We start from the raw sequence: 22,125 nt of genomic DNA on the forward strand, positions 1-22,125 counted from the left end.
AGGGATTCAGTACACTTGGGCTGTTGTGCTATGACCTATGAAGGAAAGATACATAACAGGTGGGAGCCCGAGAGGGCTTCTCAGACATTTGCTTCTGTGTTTTACAGATTTCTTTGCAAGGGTAATAGGCAGCTGCTTCCAATATCCAAAACCATTCATAAATATCACCAAGCTACAGATGCAGTAAGGGATTAGTAAGAATATCACTCAAAAATTAAATTAATGTGTATATGTGTACATATTAGGAATATTTGCCAGATACTTCCTGTGCTGCTGAAAGGTAATTCATAACTTAAAGATAAAGTGAGCAGTGACCTTCCTTGCTATTCTCAACTGGTCACTACTAGTCTGGGGGTGATGGAAGGTGAAGGATGTGAACCAAGTGCTCCTCACTGATCACTAAGGGCAGCACTTAAAGATACAGGTATCCAACCCAATAGACCAGGTTAAAGAGCAGGAACGACGTGGGGAAAAAGACCCGGGAGTACGAGTCCAGCTCCGAGATGTCTATGTGGATCCGCCCTTTCCTCCATGATCCTGATTTACATTCTTCATAGCAGCAGAAGAAGCTCTGACAGTCTTTGCCATCCAGACACTCATAGACACAGGTATCTTCAAATTCCTGCCAATACACCGAATTGTTTAAAGTGATCATAGCAGGCGGAGGTGGCCTCATATCCAGGAGAGAATAGTTCTGCAGGCACAAGAGCAATACATCAACCAATATGAAATGCAATAAAAACAGCCCAAAGTATCTCAAGCAATAGGTACCTGTTATCTCTGCCCTAGACAGCTATGTTTCCCATTGTATAAGTACTTCTTCACAAGCATGCTTCACATTTGTCACAAATATTTCAAACTATGGCCAAGGTAGAATTTCAATGAATGCTTCCTCAAAGTCATCATTGGCCAAACTGGGTCCTGGACTTACTCCTTTCCTGATGGATAATGCAGCCTCATAACCTCTTGGAATATGGTATTTCTTAGGCACCTGGGAAGCACATTAGCTTTGCATTTGATGGGTTTGGACATCAAAGCACAAACTTGCCCCAGACCACACATGAGATTGGAGCCCAAAACATCTTCTCCCTCTCTCAGGAGGCTGCTCATTTCTGCTTTCTCTTACTGGTAATGAAAAGGAGTTGAAGTGGTGACAATTTTCATCGAATAGCTGAAAACAGTCCTTTTACTTTGACTAAAGTATAAGCTCTGTCTGAAAAATCTCTCTGATTGTGTCTTCTCACTTGGTCTGGCACCTTTGTCTGTGAATTGTTCTTTGTTTTCAAGGGCATTAAACTTTTCCTCTTTAAAATTTTTTTTTCTAGTTTTGTGGAAATTTTATTTTTCTCTGTGTTAAAGGATTTTCACCCCTTCCTTTGGCAGTATCATTTCTACACCAAAGATGTCAATATTTTTTTCCATAGCTCCCAGCCCCTGGCTGTGTGTGAGAATGTGCTCCTTGGGCCTCAGGCTATTAGTTCCGACTTGTGTCTGTTATTCCACACGGCCTCTCTCCCTTATGTTTCAGTCGGGTGCTATTTGGAAGCATTTGCTGGCTTCCCACAACTGTAAAAGTGGTTTGCCCACTAACCTTCTGTCAGAACTACCATGATATACACTTGCGAAGTACAGATAACTAAAGTCTCCTTATAAGAAAAAAGGCTGAAAGGCTCTAATATAAGGCACTGGAAAACAGAAAACCACCTGTGATGTATGGTAGAAGGGGCCTAAAACATTCAGTGTAATTAGGGAATTGATATGGTCTAAAGGAATAAAAACTCCACTCACAAAAGAAGCTTATTATATAAGTAGCAGTTCATATCAGTGATTTAAAATTTAAGTACATGCTTTTGAGTTATCAAAAGAGGTTATAAAACAATATATAGATCATTATTTAGTTCATCTAAAGTATATGAATATATGTTATTTGAATGCTTAGAAAAAAGTTGGACATGTGCATACTATACCCTAATCCCTGAGGAGAAGGATTATGGTTAATTTTATACTCTATTTTGCAAATGTTCCAAACTGGATATTTAAAAAGTAGCAGCATGTACATCACTCATGGGTCTTCAGTACATGCATATGTAAACAGGAACATCACTTTCAAATGCAAGCTAGTTTAATAAAATTTCTCAGAAACATTAGCACCTATAAAGCTATACATACAGAGGGTGTTTGTAAGCTTATACGCTCAGGAATCCATCTTGAGGAATCTGGGTGTAATAACTGCAAGGGAAAAAAAAAGAAAGAAAAAATTAGCACACTGCCATGGGCATCTGTACCCCATATAACTCTAGTTAGAGAAGTCTTTAAGGCATGCCTAAACCAGTCCTTGTCACCTGCAGTGATGAGCTGGAGAAAAGTTGAGGGTTACATTCACATCTCCAGAATTGCTGTCTAGTGTTTTAAAGTCTTATCGAGTTAGCTATTTCTATCATGTTTTGTAAGATCCTTAGGAACACGATAGCATTTTAGCACATGTTTATCTTAACATATCCTTACACTACCTCCCAGAAAATCTCTGCTGTCTTTGCCACTCACCGATGTTTTCTTCTTCGTGACAGTTGGTTTTCTACAGCTTGAATAGTAATTGAGGGTGGCATATTCCATCAGAGCAGCAAAAACGAACAGGAAGCACACGGTCACAAAGAGGTCCATGGCTGTCACATAGGACACTCGTGGCAGGGACTTCCTGGCTATGGTGCTGAGCGTGGTCATGGTGAGCACAGTGGTGATGCCTGTGTGAGGGGAGACAGTCATCAGATGGTGAGAAGATGCCATATGACAAAAACAAGAGATCACTCATGATGCCCCACGCTACCGTGACTGCTTAACAGGAATCCTTCTTGGCCACTGCCTACCTTATGTAATCTTACTTTTAATTTTAACATCTATACAATTTGTGGGAGGTTACAATAACATTTCTTATAATCACCTTCACAATAACATTAAAATGTGGACAAGTTCTGACTTATATTCAACTTGAGATTTTTCTTCTGTATGATGACATAAAAGTGACATGCATTCCGTAGAAATTGTACTTTAAATTCTAAGGTAGATTTTTTTCCTCTGAGTAGCAATATGTAGTAGATACGCTCTCTCAATGCCCAGGAGTGTCAGGGAGCTGCAGCTGCCAATCAGCCACAGGATCACCAGAGGGAGCCCCTAAACACTTCACAGTGCACTCCGTTGCTGAGCTAGAAAGTTCAGTAGGTTAGGCATATTAAATACATTTTTGATTTATGATTTTTCAACCAATGATGGGATTTTGGGGGGCATATCTCCACTGAACTTTTGAGAATCCTCTGTACCTGAATTGACATATTGTTTGATTTAGTAATTTTCTTATTGTTTGACATTTTTTCTTTTAAATACTTTTAGTGAAGATACAATTTGCAGTTTTCCTGTGCATTCTGTGCTATTTCACATCTCACTTTTCTCGCACCAGATAAACCCTTTTCTTTCCCTCTCCTCCCCTCCTATCTATCCAATGTGTAAACTCCCACCATTCTTCAAGCTGGAGTCCAGCACCACTCTTTCTGAGCTGCCTTCCCTTGACAACATCCCAGACAGAGTTGATGATATGAGCATCTGCCATCTGTGCCATCCTTGTACTCTGTGTACTACTTTTTTCTTTTGCATTATCACAGTGAATTGCATCTGTCTTTACATGTCTGTCTCCTCAAATAGATTGTGTGATCTTTAAAAGCAAAACTGGATCTTGCTTATCTTCATTTGCCTATCACCCAGTATAGAAGCCAGCACATTTTAGGTACTTAAGTGAACATTTTGCTTCGAGTGAGTCAATTAATTGATAATACTCATTATTGGTTTGACTATTCAATTGATAATACTCACTATCGGTTTGACTTTTACTATTTCATATAGGAGAGTCAACACTAAAGGAGTAATCAAAGACTGTGGAAATAATTAAGTTAGCAAAAGGAAAACAAATGAAAAAGGGGATGAAGACCACTGAACATGAAGAGTGAAATAAAGAAGACTATAACATGAGGCATGTTAAGGCTCAGTGCCTCCTGGAGGGACTCCCTGGGAAATCAGCCCTGCCAGAGCTATGGAATGGGGAAGGTCAGCGTCATGGACCACAGAATCACAGGCACCTGGATGTTAACACTGCATTGCAGTACTCCTCAGAATTAGGTACACTTGACAGATGAATGACATGACTTCTCATCTTGCAGTTGCGTCACCCTCTTTTAGTTCTTCCCTGCACCTGCTCAAGGCATTTCGGCCAGGGGAAGTTGTGGAATGAACTCAAAGCACCAGGGTGGACAGTTTGACTTAGCACATTGACTTGGAAGTCCAAGCTCTCAGCCTTGCCCTACACCTTCTCTGCATTTGGTAATGGGGTATCAATTATCTTCTTTGATTTTTTTTTTTAAAGCAATATAATAAGAATAGGATCCCTGTCTCTCCTTTACATGAGGAAGTTGCAACGCTTCATTTAAAAATGCTGTGTGAGTAGGACTGCAAATTGGCACAACAGTTATGGAAATTGGTATGGAGATTCCTCAGAAAACTTGGAATGGAACCACCATTTGACCCAGCTATCTCACTCCTAGGTTTATCCCCAGAGGATTTAAAAATCAGCATACTGCTATAATGATACAGTGGCATCAGTGTTTATAGCAGCTCAATTCACAATAGTTAAACTGTGGAACCAACCTAGATGCCCTTCAACAGATGAATAGATAAAGAAAATGGGATACATATACAAAATGGAATATTATTCAGCCTTAAAAAAGAATGAAATTACGGCAGTTGCAGGTAAATGGATGGAGCTGGAGAATATTATGCTTAGTGAAATAAGCTAAACTCAAAAAAAAAAGGCTGAATGTTTTCTCTGACAAGCAGATACTGATCCATAATGGCGCAGGGTGTGTGTGTGTGTGTGTGTGTGTGTGTGTGTGTGTGTGTGGTGTAAATGAAGGGACTTTGGATTGTGCAGAGGGGAGTTAGAGGAGGGGGGCTATCTGGGGATGGGAAGGACAGTGGAATGAGATGGACATTTCTACCCTATATACATGTATGATTATACTAATGGTTAGACTCCGCATCGTGTTCAGCCAGAGGAAGGAGAAGTTGTGCTCCATTTGTGTACAATGTTTAAAAATCATTCTACTATCATGTATAACTAATTAGAACAAATTAAAAAATAAAACAACTTAAAAAAATGCTGTGTAAACTGGAAAAGTCTACATTAATTCCAGATATACGTTTATGGGAAAAGCTCTTATAATAAATATCTAATTTAACCTAAAACATTGGGTGACCATGTCATGTCTAAAAAGAAATTCAAAATCTTAGTTTCTATTTCAGTGAAATTATCTATTTTGTTCATTATTTGTCACTACTGGCCAGTATTCTGTGTGCAGTGAGTGGCTACATCTCTGTTCCACTCTGCCATCCCCCCAGCCCCTGCAACCCACACAAACTATACAATGCTGAGAAGAAAATAAAAATGTGGATGGGGAAGTCTTGCTTAGTATGGTATCTAAGCTACACAGCCAACAGGGTTACTCTTGAAAGCTGGTTGGCACTGTAGTCTCATCTCCCTCCAATGGGAAAGCACCAGGGCATTCAAAAGGAATCTCAGGTGGTTCTAACACATGTATGATTATTTGGAGAATGTCTGGCCTCACAGGACCCCAGAGCAACTTTCTTTTTGACCTCAGAGGGATGGATGAGTACAGGTTTTTACATCTTACTTAAGTCAGAAACCAAGAGTATTTTTAGTGTCCCCCACTTCAGGGCAATGCCCTTGAGACCCATTCAAATTGCCGCTGTACTAATAGTTTGTTCCTCTCTATTGGGAAGCATTGTTCACTCCATGTCTAGGTTGTGCCAGAGTTTCTTAATCATTATTTGTTGAGGCATCTTCCTGCCAGGATTTGGCTATTACAAACACAGTTTTCATGAAGATTTGTGTTAACCTACCTAAATTATCCTACTTGAAGTGACTTTCTTATAGACAGATCATAGTTGGTTCTTGTTTTATCTTTTATTCACTGTCAACTTCTTTTTAATTGGTATATTCTTATTTTATTTACTCATATCTTCACTATTTGCATTAGTTTTTTTCTGCCTTCTTATTGTTCCAAATATTGTTTGCTCATTATTTAATTTCTATTTCAAGAAGTATTTCTGGTCATTATTCTGAGGTGCATCGATTGCTGACAAATAATATATGGACTTCTTCTTTTTCTGGAAAGATAGTCTCATTGGGTGTAGAAAACTGAGTAAACAATCTTTTCCTTTCAGTAGTTGGCCTCCATGATTTGGGTGAGAAATTGTCATTCATGCTGTTTTTTCTTTTCTAGAGATAGTGTCATTAAAAAAAAAATTCCTTGTATTTATTTTGTTTGGGGCTTCCTTAGCTTCTTGAATATGCAAATTTTATACCTTTTGACAAATTTGAGAATTTTTTAGCCATTATTCCTTTGAATACTTTTTCAGCTTCATCCTCTTCTCCTGGAATTTCAGTGATACAGGTTAGGCTGTTTCTGATCATCTCACAAGTCCCCAAACTCAATTTATTGGTATCTTTTCAGTCTATTTTCTCTCTGTTGCTTAGATTAAGTAATTTTTTCTTGTCCTATGTCAAAGTCCTTTCTGATTCTTTCCTTGGTCCCTCCATTCTATTTTGAACATTCTCCTAAGTTCTTAATTCTGGTATGGATACTTTTGATTCTAAAACTTTCACTTGGTTCTCCTTATATCCTCTACTACCTTGATGAAGCTTTTTATTTTATTTTATTTTTCATAACTCCTGTGTATCTGTAATTCATCAATGAAGCATGTTTATGCTGCTACTTTAAAATCCTGGTCAGATAATTCTATCTGAGTCATCTCAATATTGACATCATTTCTTGTATAATGGGTGATATTTGATAGTATCTTGGATATTCTGGGTATTATTTTATGAGATTAAAAATAATCATTCTACTACAAAATTGAAAAGTACTCATACTTACAGCATATTTAGACCAGAAACCATCAATACAAAGATTCATAAATAAAAATTTCTGTACATCAAAAACATTAAAAAAGAAAAAAGGAGGGAGAAACTATACATTGGAGATGATACCTTTATTGTGTATAAAAAAACAAATCTTCATGATGTTATATTATTGACTCCCCTAGCAAGAAATACCTGTTTGGTCAAGATATTTTTATGTCATAAATGTTTCAAAGTTTTCTTCATAGGAGGTTTTTGTTTCTAGTCTAAGACGTTTTTATTTAACCCAATAGCAAACTCCTATTTTTTTCTTCGAGAATATTCACATTTTTAGCTTTGCCATAAATCTTTGATCCATGTAAATTATTTTTTTTGAGTATAGTGAAGACACAAGTTGAAGTCCATTTATATGATGGATTTTGGGTTCTATAATATCAAATAGTCACAGACATGGATAGTATTGTGTAGATCCTCTATCCTTTTACTGATTTTTGTGTGTGCTTGTTTATGCATATTCCTTATCCACAGGAGTTATATCCTAGGACCTCTAGTGGATACTCAAAACTGCAGATATTACCAGACCTTATATACACTGTTTTTTTCCTATACAGACAAATCTATGATAAAGCTTTATTTCTAAACTAGGTACAGTAAAATATTAATAATAACTAATAAGAGTGTAGAACAATGATAGCAATACACTATAATAAATTATCTGAATGTTCTTTTTCTCTTAAATATCTCATTGCACTGTACTAAACTTCCTCTTCCTATGATAATGTGAGATAATGCAATGTCTACATGATGAGATGAATTGAGGTGAGTGATATGGGTGTTGTGATTTCAGCATATGTCTGAAATCATTATTAATAATGATTTGTTTTTTAAAAAAGTCAGTTATTGACTTTTTAATTATCAATAACTTTCATCTTTTTCACTTAAAGTATTTTTTGGCTTCTCATAGGATATTCAAATTGCCAGTGTTACTACTTTTGCATTTTGAGGCATAGCTAAGTAAAATAAGAGTTACTTGAATAGAAGTAATTTGATACTATTATAAGTGACCTGATGACTGAGATGGCTACTAAGTGACTAATGGGTGAGTAGTATATACACTATGAATATTCTGGACAAAGGGATGATTCACATTCCAGGTGGGATGACATGATGTGGTGCAAGATTCATTATGCTACTTAGAATGGTGTAAAATTTAAAACTTATAAATTATTTATTTCTGGGATTTTTCATTTAATATTTTTTGATTATTGTGACTGGGCCACTGAAACCATAGAAAGCAAAACTGAATCGGGGCTGGCTCATAATGATAACTAATATTTGTAATTATGAGGATATAAATCCAATAGTAGTTGCTAAATTTATGTTCATATCATTGTCTGCTGATTTACCAATTCTATCATGTATTTTCTATAAAAATGTGAAACCAATATTGGCAGAAGATATTTCAGGGTAATTAATCTAAGCAAATAGTACTTCACTGTCAAATAAAGAATAAAAATATCACAGGGAAACATAATGTAATATGAGAGACTTTGTGAGGATTTGGAATTGAGGCAGCTTCCACTTTTCTGAAGAAACTATTTTTTTGGGGGAAATAACCTCTATATTCATTATCATACTATTACCTGTTACCACAAATAAAAACATGAAAGTTAGGCGAAATTTTAACCATAAAAACCTGATATAAATGTTGAACAAGCTAACATTACTATAATTTTGTGTTTTATTAAGAGGATTTTGAGGACCAGAGAAAACTCATGAAAAGACTGAGCATATGTGGATTATAGCTGGAAAGAATGATTGTTTTCTTATTTGCTGTCAAAATTGCTAAGTAGAACTTCTTTTATTGAGAAACTATTTTACCAATATAGTGTCTTTCATCCTCAAATGTCAGCAGCAAGTTTTATTTTCTGAAACTGAATGAGACTTTCAAGTTGGCAGGTTACAAAATGAAACTACATTTTTTGATGGCATTAATCTTAAGGCTTAGTAACAGATTATGCAGGTGATTTATTCCAAACACCTAATCTGTCTTAAATTAAGTAGCACACATGAAATTTCATTGTCAGAAAGAACAACCTAACTTAGATACTTCAAAAAATGGTTAAGCATGGTTAAGTAACTCTCAAATTAGATCAATTGCTCTGAACCAAATTTCTTTAATTGTAGGTATCTTATAAATATTTCTGAATTAAAATCATACAAAATGGTGGAAGACTTTTTTTTATACTTACCTAATGCTGTTCTTGCTGGTGTAGCATCTTTTTTAATCCAAAATGACACCCAGGATAAAACCACAGTCAGTATACAGGGAATGTATGTCTGAATAGTAAAGTATCCCATTCTTCTGCTCAATTCAAAATATATAGTCATGACAACATAATCCCCTGTAACAAAATATTGTCAAAATTAAGGCAAGTTTCATGGGTTAACAAATGGTTTGGGGGGACTAATTTTTAATTTGTTTTAAAAACAAAAAACAAAAACAAATGACTTGTATAAAAATGTACAACTACAACAATATCAAATCAGGTAAGTGATCAAAATATTGGTATTCTCAAACTGAACTTTTGTAGTATTCATGGCTTTGCATGGCATTTCTGGTTTACTGTAAAGGACACGAAAATAGACATATTAATTTCCTGAGGTGACAGACATGCACAAATACCCCTTGACAGGCCTCGAATTGATGAACTATCCTTACCAGATTCTATTTGTATGTTGCATGTTTAAAAATCAAGGGTAGTAACCATCAAACAGATCCAAGGTCATTTTAAGGAGAATTTTCCCCCAATAATAAAACAGCTATCATATCATACATAAACTTGTGTAACCATCTTGCCTTTTTATTGTCATATCATGAATTTCAGCTTAACAACTTTACACTTCTCATTTTATTTACAAATTTTATATTTATCTCATCCTTTCCTGACTGTAGCACTTAGGCTGTGCCCACCCAAAAGAAAAAAGAATTTCGAGGCACTCTACTCTCTCCTACTAAAGCAAAGTCATGCCATAAAGGGGTTGGGAACAATGCAGATGTCACTAGAGATTCCATAATTTTCCCTGGGGGGTAACATTTTTATGTGCTATATGTTTCATACTAAAATATCTCTATTCATTTATTTCCTAGGTAACCTCCTTCTGAGATTTTGTTTCTACTCATCTTCCCCATTCAAATCCTCCACCCCACCGCCCCCCCTCCAGCCCCCTCCCCATATCTGGTTCTCATTCAGGTCCTCTGATCTCTTGCTCAAGGTGGCAACCCAGAAGGCATTTGGGACTATTCTTCCTTTCTTCTTAATGGTTTCAGCTGCTACATCATCCTCATATCCTCCAGGCTACCATCTCCTGTCATAATCCCAAGATTGTTTTTTAATGACAGTCTTGTTCTGCTCCAAACCATGCGCAAAGAGAATCTATTATAATGCAAATACCATCATATTCTTACCTTTATAATCCTTCACCAATATCTTGTCCTTGTACAATCATCACATTTTTACTGTGGTCCACAACATTCTGTATTAAACACTCCTTGTTCTCTGCATTCTTGGCATCTATCCCAGTCCTCAGACCTGCCGGGATCTTTCCCCAAAGGCTACTGATTCCCTCCCCTTCTGCCTACAATGCTCTTCTTTTACCTTTTTCTGTATCCAAGTAGCTACTATTTTTTAATATCAGCTTAAAATTTACTTAGTTCCCTAAGAAGCCTATCCTGTCCCCTCCTTCCCAAGAGTTCTAAGGATCTATTTATTTATTTATATTTTGGTACTAACCAGGATTGAGCACAGGGGTGCTGTATTGAGCTATGTTTTCAGCCCTTTTAAAATCTTTTTACTTTGAGACAAGAGTTTAAGTTGCTAACACCTCTCTCAAACTTGTGATCCTACTCCTTTAGCCTTCCCAGTCACTTTGATTAGAGGCATGTGCCACCCTGCCCCATGATGATTTAGTTTTTATGAAACAATAAAATGTTGAAGATATAGAATATATCACTCTTGTTCACTAGTACTGCTTAGTGACAAGCAACCAGTTAGTGTTTGCTGAGTGAACTCATCATCACCATAGCCCCAACTTTACATAAAAAAATGACAGGTAAACTTGAGCCCACATGAAAACTTTCAATTAACTAGAATATTTTTGCAGGATGTGTTATTCTATTATAGTAACATTCAGGACTGTTGGTAGAAACCTCAATTTTGAGATCATTTTCTGAGGAACATTTAGAATTTTTGCAAATTAGAATTTCAGTATAAAACAATCAGGATAATTAACCTGAAGCAATAAAATACCTCAAAAATAGGGCTGGGGTTGTAGCTCAGTGGTAGAGCACTTGCCTAGCATGTGTGAGGCCCTGAGTTTGATCCCTAGCACCAAATAAAACTAAATTAACATTGTGTAAACTAAATAAAGTATTGTGTCCATCTACAACTAAAAATATATTTTTAAAGACCCTCAAAAATATTTTTATAAATATTGTTAATCTCAGAGTTATATCATTTTCTGGAAAAATATTATTGAATTATGTTATTTTTTTTAAAAGAGAGGGAGAAGAGAGAAAGAGAAAGAATTTTTTAATATTTATTTTTCAGTTTTTGGTAGACACAACATCTTTATTTCATTTGTATGTGGTGCTGAGGATTGAACTCAGTGCCCCGCGAATGCCAGGCGAGCTTGTTACCGCTTGAGCCACATCCCCAGCCCTGAATTATGTTATTTTTAAAATGTGCATTAATTTTTACGTAAAATTTCAGTCAAAACTGTATGAGAAAACAAACAAAAATAAAATGTAATGAATCACATTTAAGAGTTATGAAGACAGCCCAAATGGAATATTCAAAGAATGGAATAATTCATGAAATTACCACCATTGTAAGTTCCTGAAGAACCAGATGGACAATTCCAGACCAGACACACATTTCAGTTTAGCAAATCCATCTGCTTTCTCACTACTTGAGGGGATGAGACTCTTCACATCAGTGATCAGCATATTTATTTGCCTAACTCAAGAGATCTTCTTGGACGACCTATAGTCAGCCATCACCCTGGACACTGGGTGCCCTGACTTCTTTTCCTTTTTATGACCATGGTTCTGCCTTACCTGGAAGTAGGTGCTTTGCAGGAGAAAGGCAGCAGCAGCAGCGGTATTGAGTATAAAAGTGAAGGTGTACATGACACTGTCAATGATAAAGGGAGGCATCAGAGTCCCAGTGATGGGTACATGAATGGAGGTGTGCCTGACTCCGTCATAGTGCAAGGAGGCAGCAACGCCAAAATCCTGTTGTTGTTCATGAATGGGAGGCTGTAAAATAACTCCTGAACATGGTTCCTCTAAACATATTCAGAGGAAAGCCTAAAGCTGAAGCATAGATTTCAAGTTCCAAATACTTGCTTTAATTATTTTATTAAGCAGCAATTCATCCTACACAATTGCCCTTTAGCACTGAATCTATTAATAATAATTTTCCCCAGGTCAAGGGTGACTATAAAGAGAAATTATAAAGTTGTTTTGAAGTATCACAGTGAAACAGTTAGGACTTTCCTTTCCTTTCTTTCCCCTTCTTTCCTTCCTTTGTTCATAAATTCTCTATCTGAAAGTTCCTAGAACTAAGGACAGAAGGATACACATTTACTCTGATTCCAAGAAGGACTCTCCACAGGGTCAATTTCAGACAAGTCAGAGACAGCAACAAAGCCAGTCACCGTGGGACATTACAGTTGGTCTAGATTGGATGACTGCTTGTTATTGGACAATTATACTTCAACTTGGGAAGATTCATGAAAGAAAAGGACAGTTTCCAGGGAGGTAGTGGATGGAAGAGCAATTTCCAGAAGAGGGGATACCATTCACAAAAGAAAGATAGTGTGTTCGCCTGAGATTATAGAGATACTCTGACCCAGAAATATCATGAACAATTTTCTAGTCATTTTATTTAAAAAAATCTATATTAAGATATATGTACATGTTTTTCAGAGAAAGTAAAATTATTCTACACTTATGCTTTATGCAATTACTTTATTGTAAAATCAAAGGGCATGGTGACTTTAAAGACCTTTAAATTTCACTGAATTTTATGCCTGAAATAACATCATATTAATGAATCCTTAGGCAGATAATAAATTGTTACTGAAAAAGGAAGGTGATAGGAGTGCTATTTTTTTCTAAAAGTGTTCAGCAACTGCTGGATAACATCCTTTGGGCTATATTCACAAAATAACATGTATTTAAGCAAACTTACAATGTTAAAATTCTAGGTTTCTGTCTTAAAATTTGCCAACAAAAATTATCCTCTTTTTAAAAGCATAATCTTGTTTCAGGAAGAGATATCTTCCCAGAAAATTAAGAAAAGAAAAATTTTTCTAGAGCTCTTTAATATATTTCTAATGTGGATGTCGTTGAGATAATCCCATCTGAATTTGTCTTCCCATTTTAGCGGAAAGGTTGGAGGCTCATAAATGTGTTTTCAGCATTGTAACTGCTCCAGGGTCTCTAGCCACATCTTCCTGGATGCCTCAGCATTGTTCTCAGAGTATACCATTTCAAAGCCCTTATTTATTCTGTGTCACAGATACCCTCAATTCTTTGTTAAACCTTAGGCATCAAAAAACATCCTTTGAATCTCTTGTCAATATCACTTTATTTCCTCTTCTGATGATTCTCTCTTCTCTTCCTCTTATAGATATGCCTACCCTGGAGTCTTTCGAAAAATCACCTAATGTCACTACTCCTTAAAGAAAAGAAAAAAAGGCACCCAGACCCGATAATTAGCAAGCAATGCATAGCACAGTAAAAGCCTCCATTTTATTCTTAAATTTTCCTTGGGAAGGCATTTTTAAATTTTCTTTATGGCACCCATTCATGCAAAAAGGCCTTAATTTTAGGGAAATTGAATTCATCAACCTATTGTTTTATTGTGGTGTCCTTTATGTCATCCTTGAGAACTTGGTCTCTGAGCCAACATCAAATTTTCTTATATGAGTTTTACTTTTCTCTCCAGTTGTCCTTACATGCAATGGATTATTCTCCAAATTGAGTTTTTAAAATTCTATGATTTGTTGTCACAGCATTACTACTAGGTAACTACAAATATGTAGGTTTGTGCTTGTTACAATTATGACATGCTTTCAACCGTTCTAATGGTGGCAGACAATGCCCAAGGTGCCCTCCTATTAGTGATGCATTTGTGTAATTCCTTCCACCTGAGTGTGGCCAGAACCTGTGATTTGGTTGTAGCCAATCAAACACAACCTACCCCTGTCTTGATTAAATTACTTTATATGGAAATGGTGAATGTATTATGTAAGTATAATCATGATAACAAACCTGCTGATTTCAAGTTAACACAGAAAGAGATTACCCTGAGTGGTTCTGACTAAATGCTCTTCAAAAGAGGGTCTCTCATGAAAACAGATATTCTCCTCTACTGAGCTACATCCAGAACCTTTTCATATTTTTAATTTTGAGAAAGGGACTTGCTAAGTTGCCCAGGCTGGTTTTGAACTAGCACTCCTCCTACCTTAGCCTCCAAGTCACTGGGATTATGGCATGCCCCATCATGCATGGTTCTCCTCTGGTCTTCAAGAAGCCAGGAATCATTAGCTCTATAGCATCAGATAATAATGAATTTTGTCTGCCAATAGCATGACTGAGTTCAGAAGTAGTTTCCCAGCCAACCTCCTGGATAAGAATGAATCTCATCTAACCGTTCAATGGCAGCCTTGTCGGAGCCTGAAGAGGACCCAGCCAAGCCATACCTGAGTCACGGAAATCATTGGACTATAAATGCATTTGTATTATGCCACTATGTTTGTAGCTATTTGTTTCAGATAAATGAAAACGAATAAAATGGCCCTGATCACTTACAGAAAAGTTCCCAATCTTAGTATTCCTTTCCAGATCTCTCATGGCTACTCTTGGATCTTTGTGCTTCAATATAAATGATAGAATCATTTTGAAAAGTCCCTTAAGAAGCACTGTTTGTATCTTGATTGGAGTTCATTATTTCACTTTTTTTTTCCATTTTTAAAAATCATCTTTATTGGGCTGGGGATGTGGCTCAAGCGGTAGCGTGCTCGCCTGGCATGCGTGCGGCCTGGGTTCCATCCTCAGCACCACATACCAACAAAGATGTTGTGTCCGCCGAGAACTAAAAAATAAATATTAAAAATTCTCTCTCTCTCTCCTCTCTCACTCTCTATTTAAAAAAAATCATCTTTATTTTCTCAATTTTTTAAAAAATTATTTGTTTTAATTAGTTATACATGACAGCTGAATGCATTTCAGAATGCATACACAGAGTGTGTGTACACAAATGGAACACAACTCTTCATTTTTCTGGTTATACATGATATAGAGTCACACAATTCATGAAATCATACATATATACCTAGGATAATGATGTCCTTCTCATTCCACCACCTTTCCTATCCCCATACCCACTCCTCTCCCCTTACTCCCATCTACCCAATCCAAAGTTCCTCCATTCTTCCTTTGCCCTGCCCCCTCCCATTATGGATCAGAATTCACATATCAGAGAAAACATTTGGCCTCTGTTTTTTTTTTTTTTTTGCGATTGGTTTATTTTACTTAGCATGATATTCTGATTGGAGTACATCATTTATCTTTATGTATTTAGTTCAATGTGGCTACCTGTTATGGTTTGAATTTGCAATGTCCTCCAAACTGTTGTGTTGAAAGCTTGGTCTCCAGTGAAGCAATGCTTAGAGGTGGGGCATTGAGGAAGTGATTGTATATGAGGACTCTAATATCATCAGTGGGTTAATTGATAGCTGAATGTACTACTAAGAGGTGGTGCAAACTGTAGGGAGTGGGGCATGGTTGGAGGAAGTAGCTTACTAGGGTCATGCCTTGGAAGGCCATTTATTGTTCCAGAGCCTTTCTTCTGCTACTATCTCTGTTTCCTGCTTTCCCTGAGCTGAGCATCTTTCTTCTGTCACCCTACCACCAGGATGCTTTGCCTCACCTTGGGCCCCAAAGCAATGGAACCAGACAACCATAGACTGAAATCTCTGAAACCATAAGCCCAAATAAACCTTTCCTCATTAGTTGATTATTTGGGTATTTGTCACAGTAACAAAAAGCTGATTAACATACTGTCTGAATATAGTGCAGTTAAGAAAACAAAAATTTGCCATTTTTCAATGAAATATTGAATTGCTTCTAAATAGTCTTGGAAAATCTTTTGTTATATTTGGTTCTTAAAATATGTTTATTTATATTTCTATAAATAATAATACTATTTTATAGATACTTTTTATGATGTTGATATATGTTCCTGTTATCCCTAGATTTTCTAGTGTTTTGAAAATGAAGGGGTGCTGTATTTTGTTGAATGATTTTTCTGCATCTATTGAGATGGTCATATAGTTCTTATCTTTAAGTCTATTGATGTGATGAATTACATTTATTGATTTCCTTATGTTGAACCAATCTTATATCCCTGGGATGAACCCCACTTGATCATGGTGTACTATCTTTTTGATATGTTATTGTATTCAATTTGCCAGAATTTTATTGAGAATTTTTGCATCTATGTTCATTAGAAATATTGGTCTGAAGTTTTCTTTCTTTGATGTGTCTTTGCATGATTTTGGAATTAGGGTGATGATACTGGCTTCATAGAATGAGTTTGGAAGTGCTATCTATGCTAAACCCCAGGTTAACATCATTCTAAATGGAGAAAAATTGAAAGCATTCCCTGGAACAAGACAGGGATGCCCTCTTTTACCACTTCTATGTAACATATTTCTTAAAACACTGGCCAGAGCAATTAGACAGTTGAAATAAATTAAAGGGATACAGATAGGAAAAGAAGAACTCAAATTAGCACTATTTGCCCATGATACGATTCTATATTTAGAAGACACAAAAAATTCCACCAGAAAACTTCTAGAACTAATAAATGAATTCAGCAAAGTAGCAGGATGTAAAATCAGCACCTGTAAATCAAAAGCATTTCTATATATCAGTGACAAATCCTTTGAAAGGGAAACAAGGAAAACAATAGCCTCAAAAAAATATTTGAGAATGAACTTGAATAGGCAGAACTACTATTGTCAAAATGACCATACTACCAAAAGCACTATACAGATTTAATTCAATTCCAATCAAAGTCCCAATGACATTCCTATTAGAAATAGAAAAAGCAGTCATGAAATTCATCTGGAAAAATAAGAGACCCAGACTAGCTAAAGCAATCCTTATAAAGAAGAGGAAAGCAGGTTGCATTCCTATACCAGACCTTAAACTATACTACAGAGCAACAGTAACAAAAACAACATGGTACTGGCACCAAAGTAGACTGGTAGATCAATGGTACAGAATAGAGGACACGAAGACAAACTCACATAACTACAGTTATCTTATATTAGACAAAGGTGCCAAAAACATACATTGGAGAAAAGATAACCTTTTCAACAAATGGTACTGGTAAAACTGGAAATCCATATGCAACAAAACAAAATTAAACCCTTATCTCTCACCATGCACCAAACTCAACTCAAAGTGGATTAAAGACCTAGGAATTAAAACAGAGACACTTTTTTAGAAGAAAAAAAAGTAGGCCCAAATCTTCATCATGTTGGATTAGGCCCCAACTTCCTTAATAAGATTCCTATAGCACAAGGATTAATATCAAGAATCAATAAATGGGATGGATTCAAACTCAAAAGCTTCTTCTCAGCAAAAGAAACAATCTGTGAAGTGAATAGAGAGCCTACAATTTGGGAACAAATTTTTACTACATATACATCAGATAGAGCACTAATCTCTAGGATATATAAAGAACTCAAAAATCATAATACCAAAAAACCCCTCAAATAACCAAATCAATAAATGGTACAAGGAACTGAAAAGACACTTCTCAGAAGATGATATACAATCAACAAATACATGAAAAAATGCTCACCATCTCTAGCAATTAGAAAATGCAAATCAAAACTACTCTAAGATTTCATCGCACTCCAGTCAGAATGGCAGCTATTATGAAGACAAGCAGCAATAAATGTTGGTAAGGATGTGGGGAAAAAGGCACACTCATACATTGCTGGTGGGACTGTAAAATGGCGCAGCCAATATGGAAAGCAGTATGGAAATTTCTTGGAAAACTGGGAATGGAACCACTTTTTAACCCAGCTATCCCACTCCTTAGTCTATACCCAAAGGACGTAACAACAGCATACTAGAGGGACACAGCCACATCAATGTTTATAGCAGCACAATTCACAATAGCTAATCTGTGGACCCAACCTAGATGCCCTTCAGTTGATGACTTGATAACAAAAATGTGGTTATATACAAAATGGAATACTATTCAGCATTAACAGAGAATAAAATCATGGCATTTGCAGGTAAATGGATGGTGCTGGAGAATATAATGCTAAGTGAAGTTAGCCAATCTCAAAAAACCAAATGCCAAATGTTTTCTCTGATATAAGGATGCTGATTCATAATGGGTTTGGTGGGGGGAGCATGGATGGATTAGACAAACTCTGGATAGAGCAAAGTGGAGGAAGGGGAAGGGAGGGGGCATGTGGGTAAAAAAGATGATGGAATGTGATGGTCATCATTATCCTAAGTACATGTATGGAGACACAAATGGTTTGACTCTACTTTGTGTACAACCAGAGATATGAAAAATTGTGCTCTATATATTAATATGACTTGTAAATGCATTTTTCTATCATTCATAATGAATTAGAATAAAATAATAATATTTTATTTATGTTGCATTATATAAGTCTATATTGCTGTTATATATAAGTAAATTATTTTTACTTTTTATTTTACATACAAAACTTATTAACTTTAATGTTTTCATAGATCATGTCATTTGGATTTTCTAGGTAAAATAACTTTATACTGTCAGGGAATATAGTTAAATATGAAATAAACTTGAACATACTTTTATTGTTTTAATTTTCTCTTTCTTTTTGATTCACTGTAACTTCAATACATATCTGTCCTATTTGCCTTAGTCTAGTCTCCAGATTTATGACTTTCTTCATTTCAGGATTTTTTTGCATACTGCCTTTAAATATTCTATTTGTTTTCATCTATCTTTCCCAGGAATATTAATTATGTGTTTGCTGACACTCTCTGTTCAATTTATATGTCTATTATTCTCTTCTTAACTCTTCATTGTCTGGGTTCATTCCTTTGGTTATAATGCTAACAGATTATATTTCTTTTTTTTGTTATTTCTAATGTGGTTTTCATTTGTTTTATAATTTTATTTTTTCCTTTTATGTGTTTTTCATTTTTAATTATTTTATTTATATTTCCCCTGCCCTGACATCTCCCACCCTGCTTTATGTCTCTTCTCTTAGTATCTCTTTCTAGGTTTCCTTTGTCTTCTTTTTGGCTATTTTAATGGTGAGCTCAAATTTTTTATAGTTAGTTTAAAAATCACAGGAAAAACTCATTGGAATAATATTAAGACACCTATCCTCCATTTCATTTGCATTGTTTCATATTGTCCTGTTCTTGTGCTGTGGCATCAATGCATAGATCCCATGTGTATTACTAACTCCGCTTTCACTGGGAGCATTTAATGGGAGATCTATTATAAGGATCCCACCAGCAGAGATCATTCAACTCAGCCACAGTGGGTCAACTCAAAAAGCCCTCAACTGTCTAGCCCTCTGTAGGTTTTTCTTTGAGTATTCTCTCTTATCCTTATTTTTGGGTTCTCTTCACTGCAACATTCATAAGTGAGTATCCCTGTGGCTCAGCCTTGAGATGTCCTCCCTTCTAGTCTTTTGTTTTCTAAAAGATCTCATCTAATTTCAGAATTATAAATGCTATCAATGTCTCAAAGCCTTGATCAATTTCAGGATCCTCAGACTTTTATATCCTAACATCACCTCAAAAATGTCCACATGAGTATGAAAGGCATTTCAAATTCCATAGGCTCCAAGACCTCTGCTTCTTTTGCTTCCACTATTACATGCATCTCTGTGTACAATGAACCCAGCTCTGCAAATGTCAACTCTGTCCTTCTTGTTACTCAGATCTTGATAAGGTCGGAATACTGGTTTTCCAATATTGGTATGTTGGAACCTAATAGCATTAGGGAGTGGGACATTTGGAGCATGATCAAGTCATGAGGTCTCCACCCTCACATGTGAGATTAGTGCCCTTACAGAACACGTTGAAGGAAGCTGCCTTGCTCATACACCATGTGGGCACATAGAAAGAAGACAGCCTCTATGAGGAACAGACCATCACCAGCAGCATGCTGGTGCCTTGATCTTGGACTTACCAGCTCACAGAACTGTAGGAAATGAATTTCTGGTGTTTATAAATTATACAGTCTAAGATATTTTGTTATAGAAATAAGAACAGACTAAAACAGACAGAACTTCAGAGTCATACTTGATACTTCTCTTCCCATCATCTTATATATTTAAATTATTTAAAAATCCTTAAAATATATTCAGATTCCAACCACATTGTATCCCCTCAAATACACCAGTGATATCCAACCTGATTAATCTGTGATTCTTATATTGCCTAAGTTGACCTTCTGCAGGAAATTGGCCATCAAGCAGGCAATACAATTCTTTCAAAATAGAGGTAAGATCAATCCTTGCCTAAGTTCCTGTTTCATTCAGACTGACACAAGGTCCAGGGCTACAAAGTCCTCCATGGTTGGGGTTCCTTCTCAGTCCATGAACCCAACTTCTGCCATTCTACCCTGTATGCTGTCCCTCATACTCCTAAACCCTCTTCCCCCTACTCTTGCATCTCCAGTCCCAGTGCAGTCCCCTATGATGTTTTCTTCTTATCATCTCGCATCCTCTCAGTGGGCACTTGGGATCAGGAATGCTTCTGTAAGCTGCTATTCCACTTACCCCAACCAACTCACTCACAAACACATACACACATTGTTGGACTAGGTCACAAGTTTCTGAATGGATCATCTATTTTTGCAAAATTCTGCATGTTACAAAATAACTGTAGAGGAATGGGGGTGTAGGTCAGCAGTAGAGTGCTTTCCTGGTATTTGTGAAGTTGTGGGTTTGATCCCCAGCACTGCAAAAAGACCAAAATAACTGTAGATAATTTCAAGTGTTTTTTGCTGTTTTGTTTTAATTTTATCATTGTTTCACTACAGTTTATCCCCTTCGCCCAGGGTTGGCATATTTGTTATTACTTCCTACTTTCAGTAATGAATATTCATCTGCCTGCTTTGCATTCTATTGTTTCCAGAGAGGAATGTGTGGTAAAAAATATTTATACTTGCTCACATTATGCCATTTTAAAGGAGAGAATCACATATATATTTTTATTCATATAAAGTGTTGAATTCACACCCATTTCTTCATCATTCACATTTCATCATCACTTAAATTAAAAAAAATTAAAAACAGTTCATATATTCAAGCAGAAATACATAGCAATTTTTTGGTACCAAATCAGTTTTTACTTCATGCCTATAATCTTGTTTAAACACAAGTTAATAGCTTTTAGAATAAGTAAATCTTAGCAAAATTGAAGTATACTAAATTATATACAGAGATGGTTAGTAACATGTCTATATTTGTGTTAGTCAGCCTTTTATTGGTGTGACCAAAATACTTGACAAGACTAAGAGAAGAAAATGTTTATTTTGGGCTCACAGTGTCAGAGGTTTAGTGCAAGGTCAGAGCTCCATTTTTCTGGGCCCAATATGAGGCCAAACTTCATGGCAGAAGGGCATGGCAGAGGAAAGCTATTTGGCTCATGGCAGCCAAAAAGAGAGAGAGAGAGCACAAGGAGCCAGGGACAGGATATAATAATCCCCAAGGGCACAGCCTCGGTGACCTACTTCTTCCAGCCTTGCCCCATCTTCCTCTAGTTACCACCCCATAATCTATTAAAATTGTCAATCTATCAAATGGATTAATCCACTGATAAGGTTACAGTTTTCATAATCTAACCATTTCACCTCTGAAAATTCCAGCATTGCCAAATGAGCTTTTTTGGAGGACATTTTATATTCAAAAAATAACAGCATTCAAATGAAGTGCTAGAAGCTTGAAAAATCGCCTTACACAGGTCAATAAATTCTGAATAACCTTCAAAAATACAATTTAGTACTGTAAATATAAACAGGATATTT

General features: G+C 36.1%; 1 protein-coding gene across 2 annotated transcripts in view; it reads right to left on the reverse strand.

Annotated features, from left to right (window-relative positions):
• Positions 1-412: 412 nt before the first annotated feature.
• Gabrg3 (gamma-aminobutyric acid type A receptor subunit gamma3) overlaps positions 413-22,125 on the reverse strand; it is a 609,775-nt gene continuing 588,062 nt past the window's right edge. The window contains exons 7-10 of one of the 2 annotated variants that reach the window (XM_026402609.2): positions 9,235-9,387; positions 2,545-2,741; positions 2,170-2,229; positions 413-694 (exon numbers count right to left, since the gene is read on the reverse strand). In XM_026402609.2, coding sequence (XP_026258394.1) covers positions 413-694; positions 2,170-2,229; positions 2,545-2,741; positions 9,235-9,387 — 692 coding nt within the window. The remainder of the gene's footprint in view (positions 695-2,169; positions 2,230-2,544; positions 2,742-9,234; positions 9,388-22,125) is intronic. The other variant, XM_077799524.1, reaches the window with a different exon arrangement.

The sequence above is a fragment of the Urocitellus parryii genome, chromosome 6 (assembly GCF_045843805.1).
Source record: "Urocitellus parryii isolate mUroPar1 chromosome 6, mUroPar1.hap1, whole genome shotgun sequence".
Classification (NCBI taxonomy): domain Eukaryota; kingdom Metazoa; phylum Chordata; class Mammalia; order Rodentia; family Sciuridae; genus Urocitellus; species Urocitellus parryii.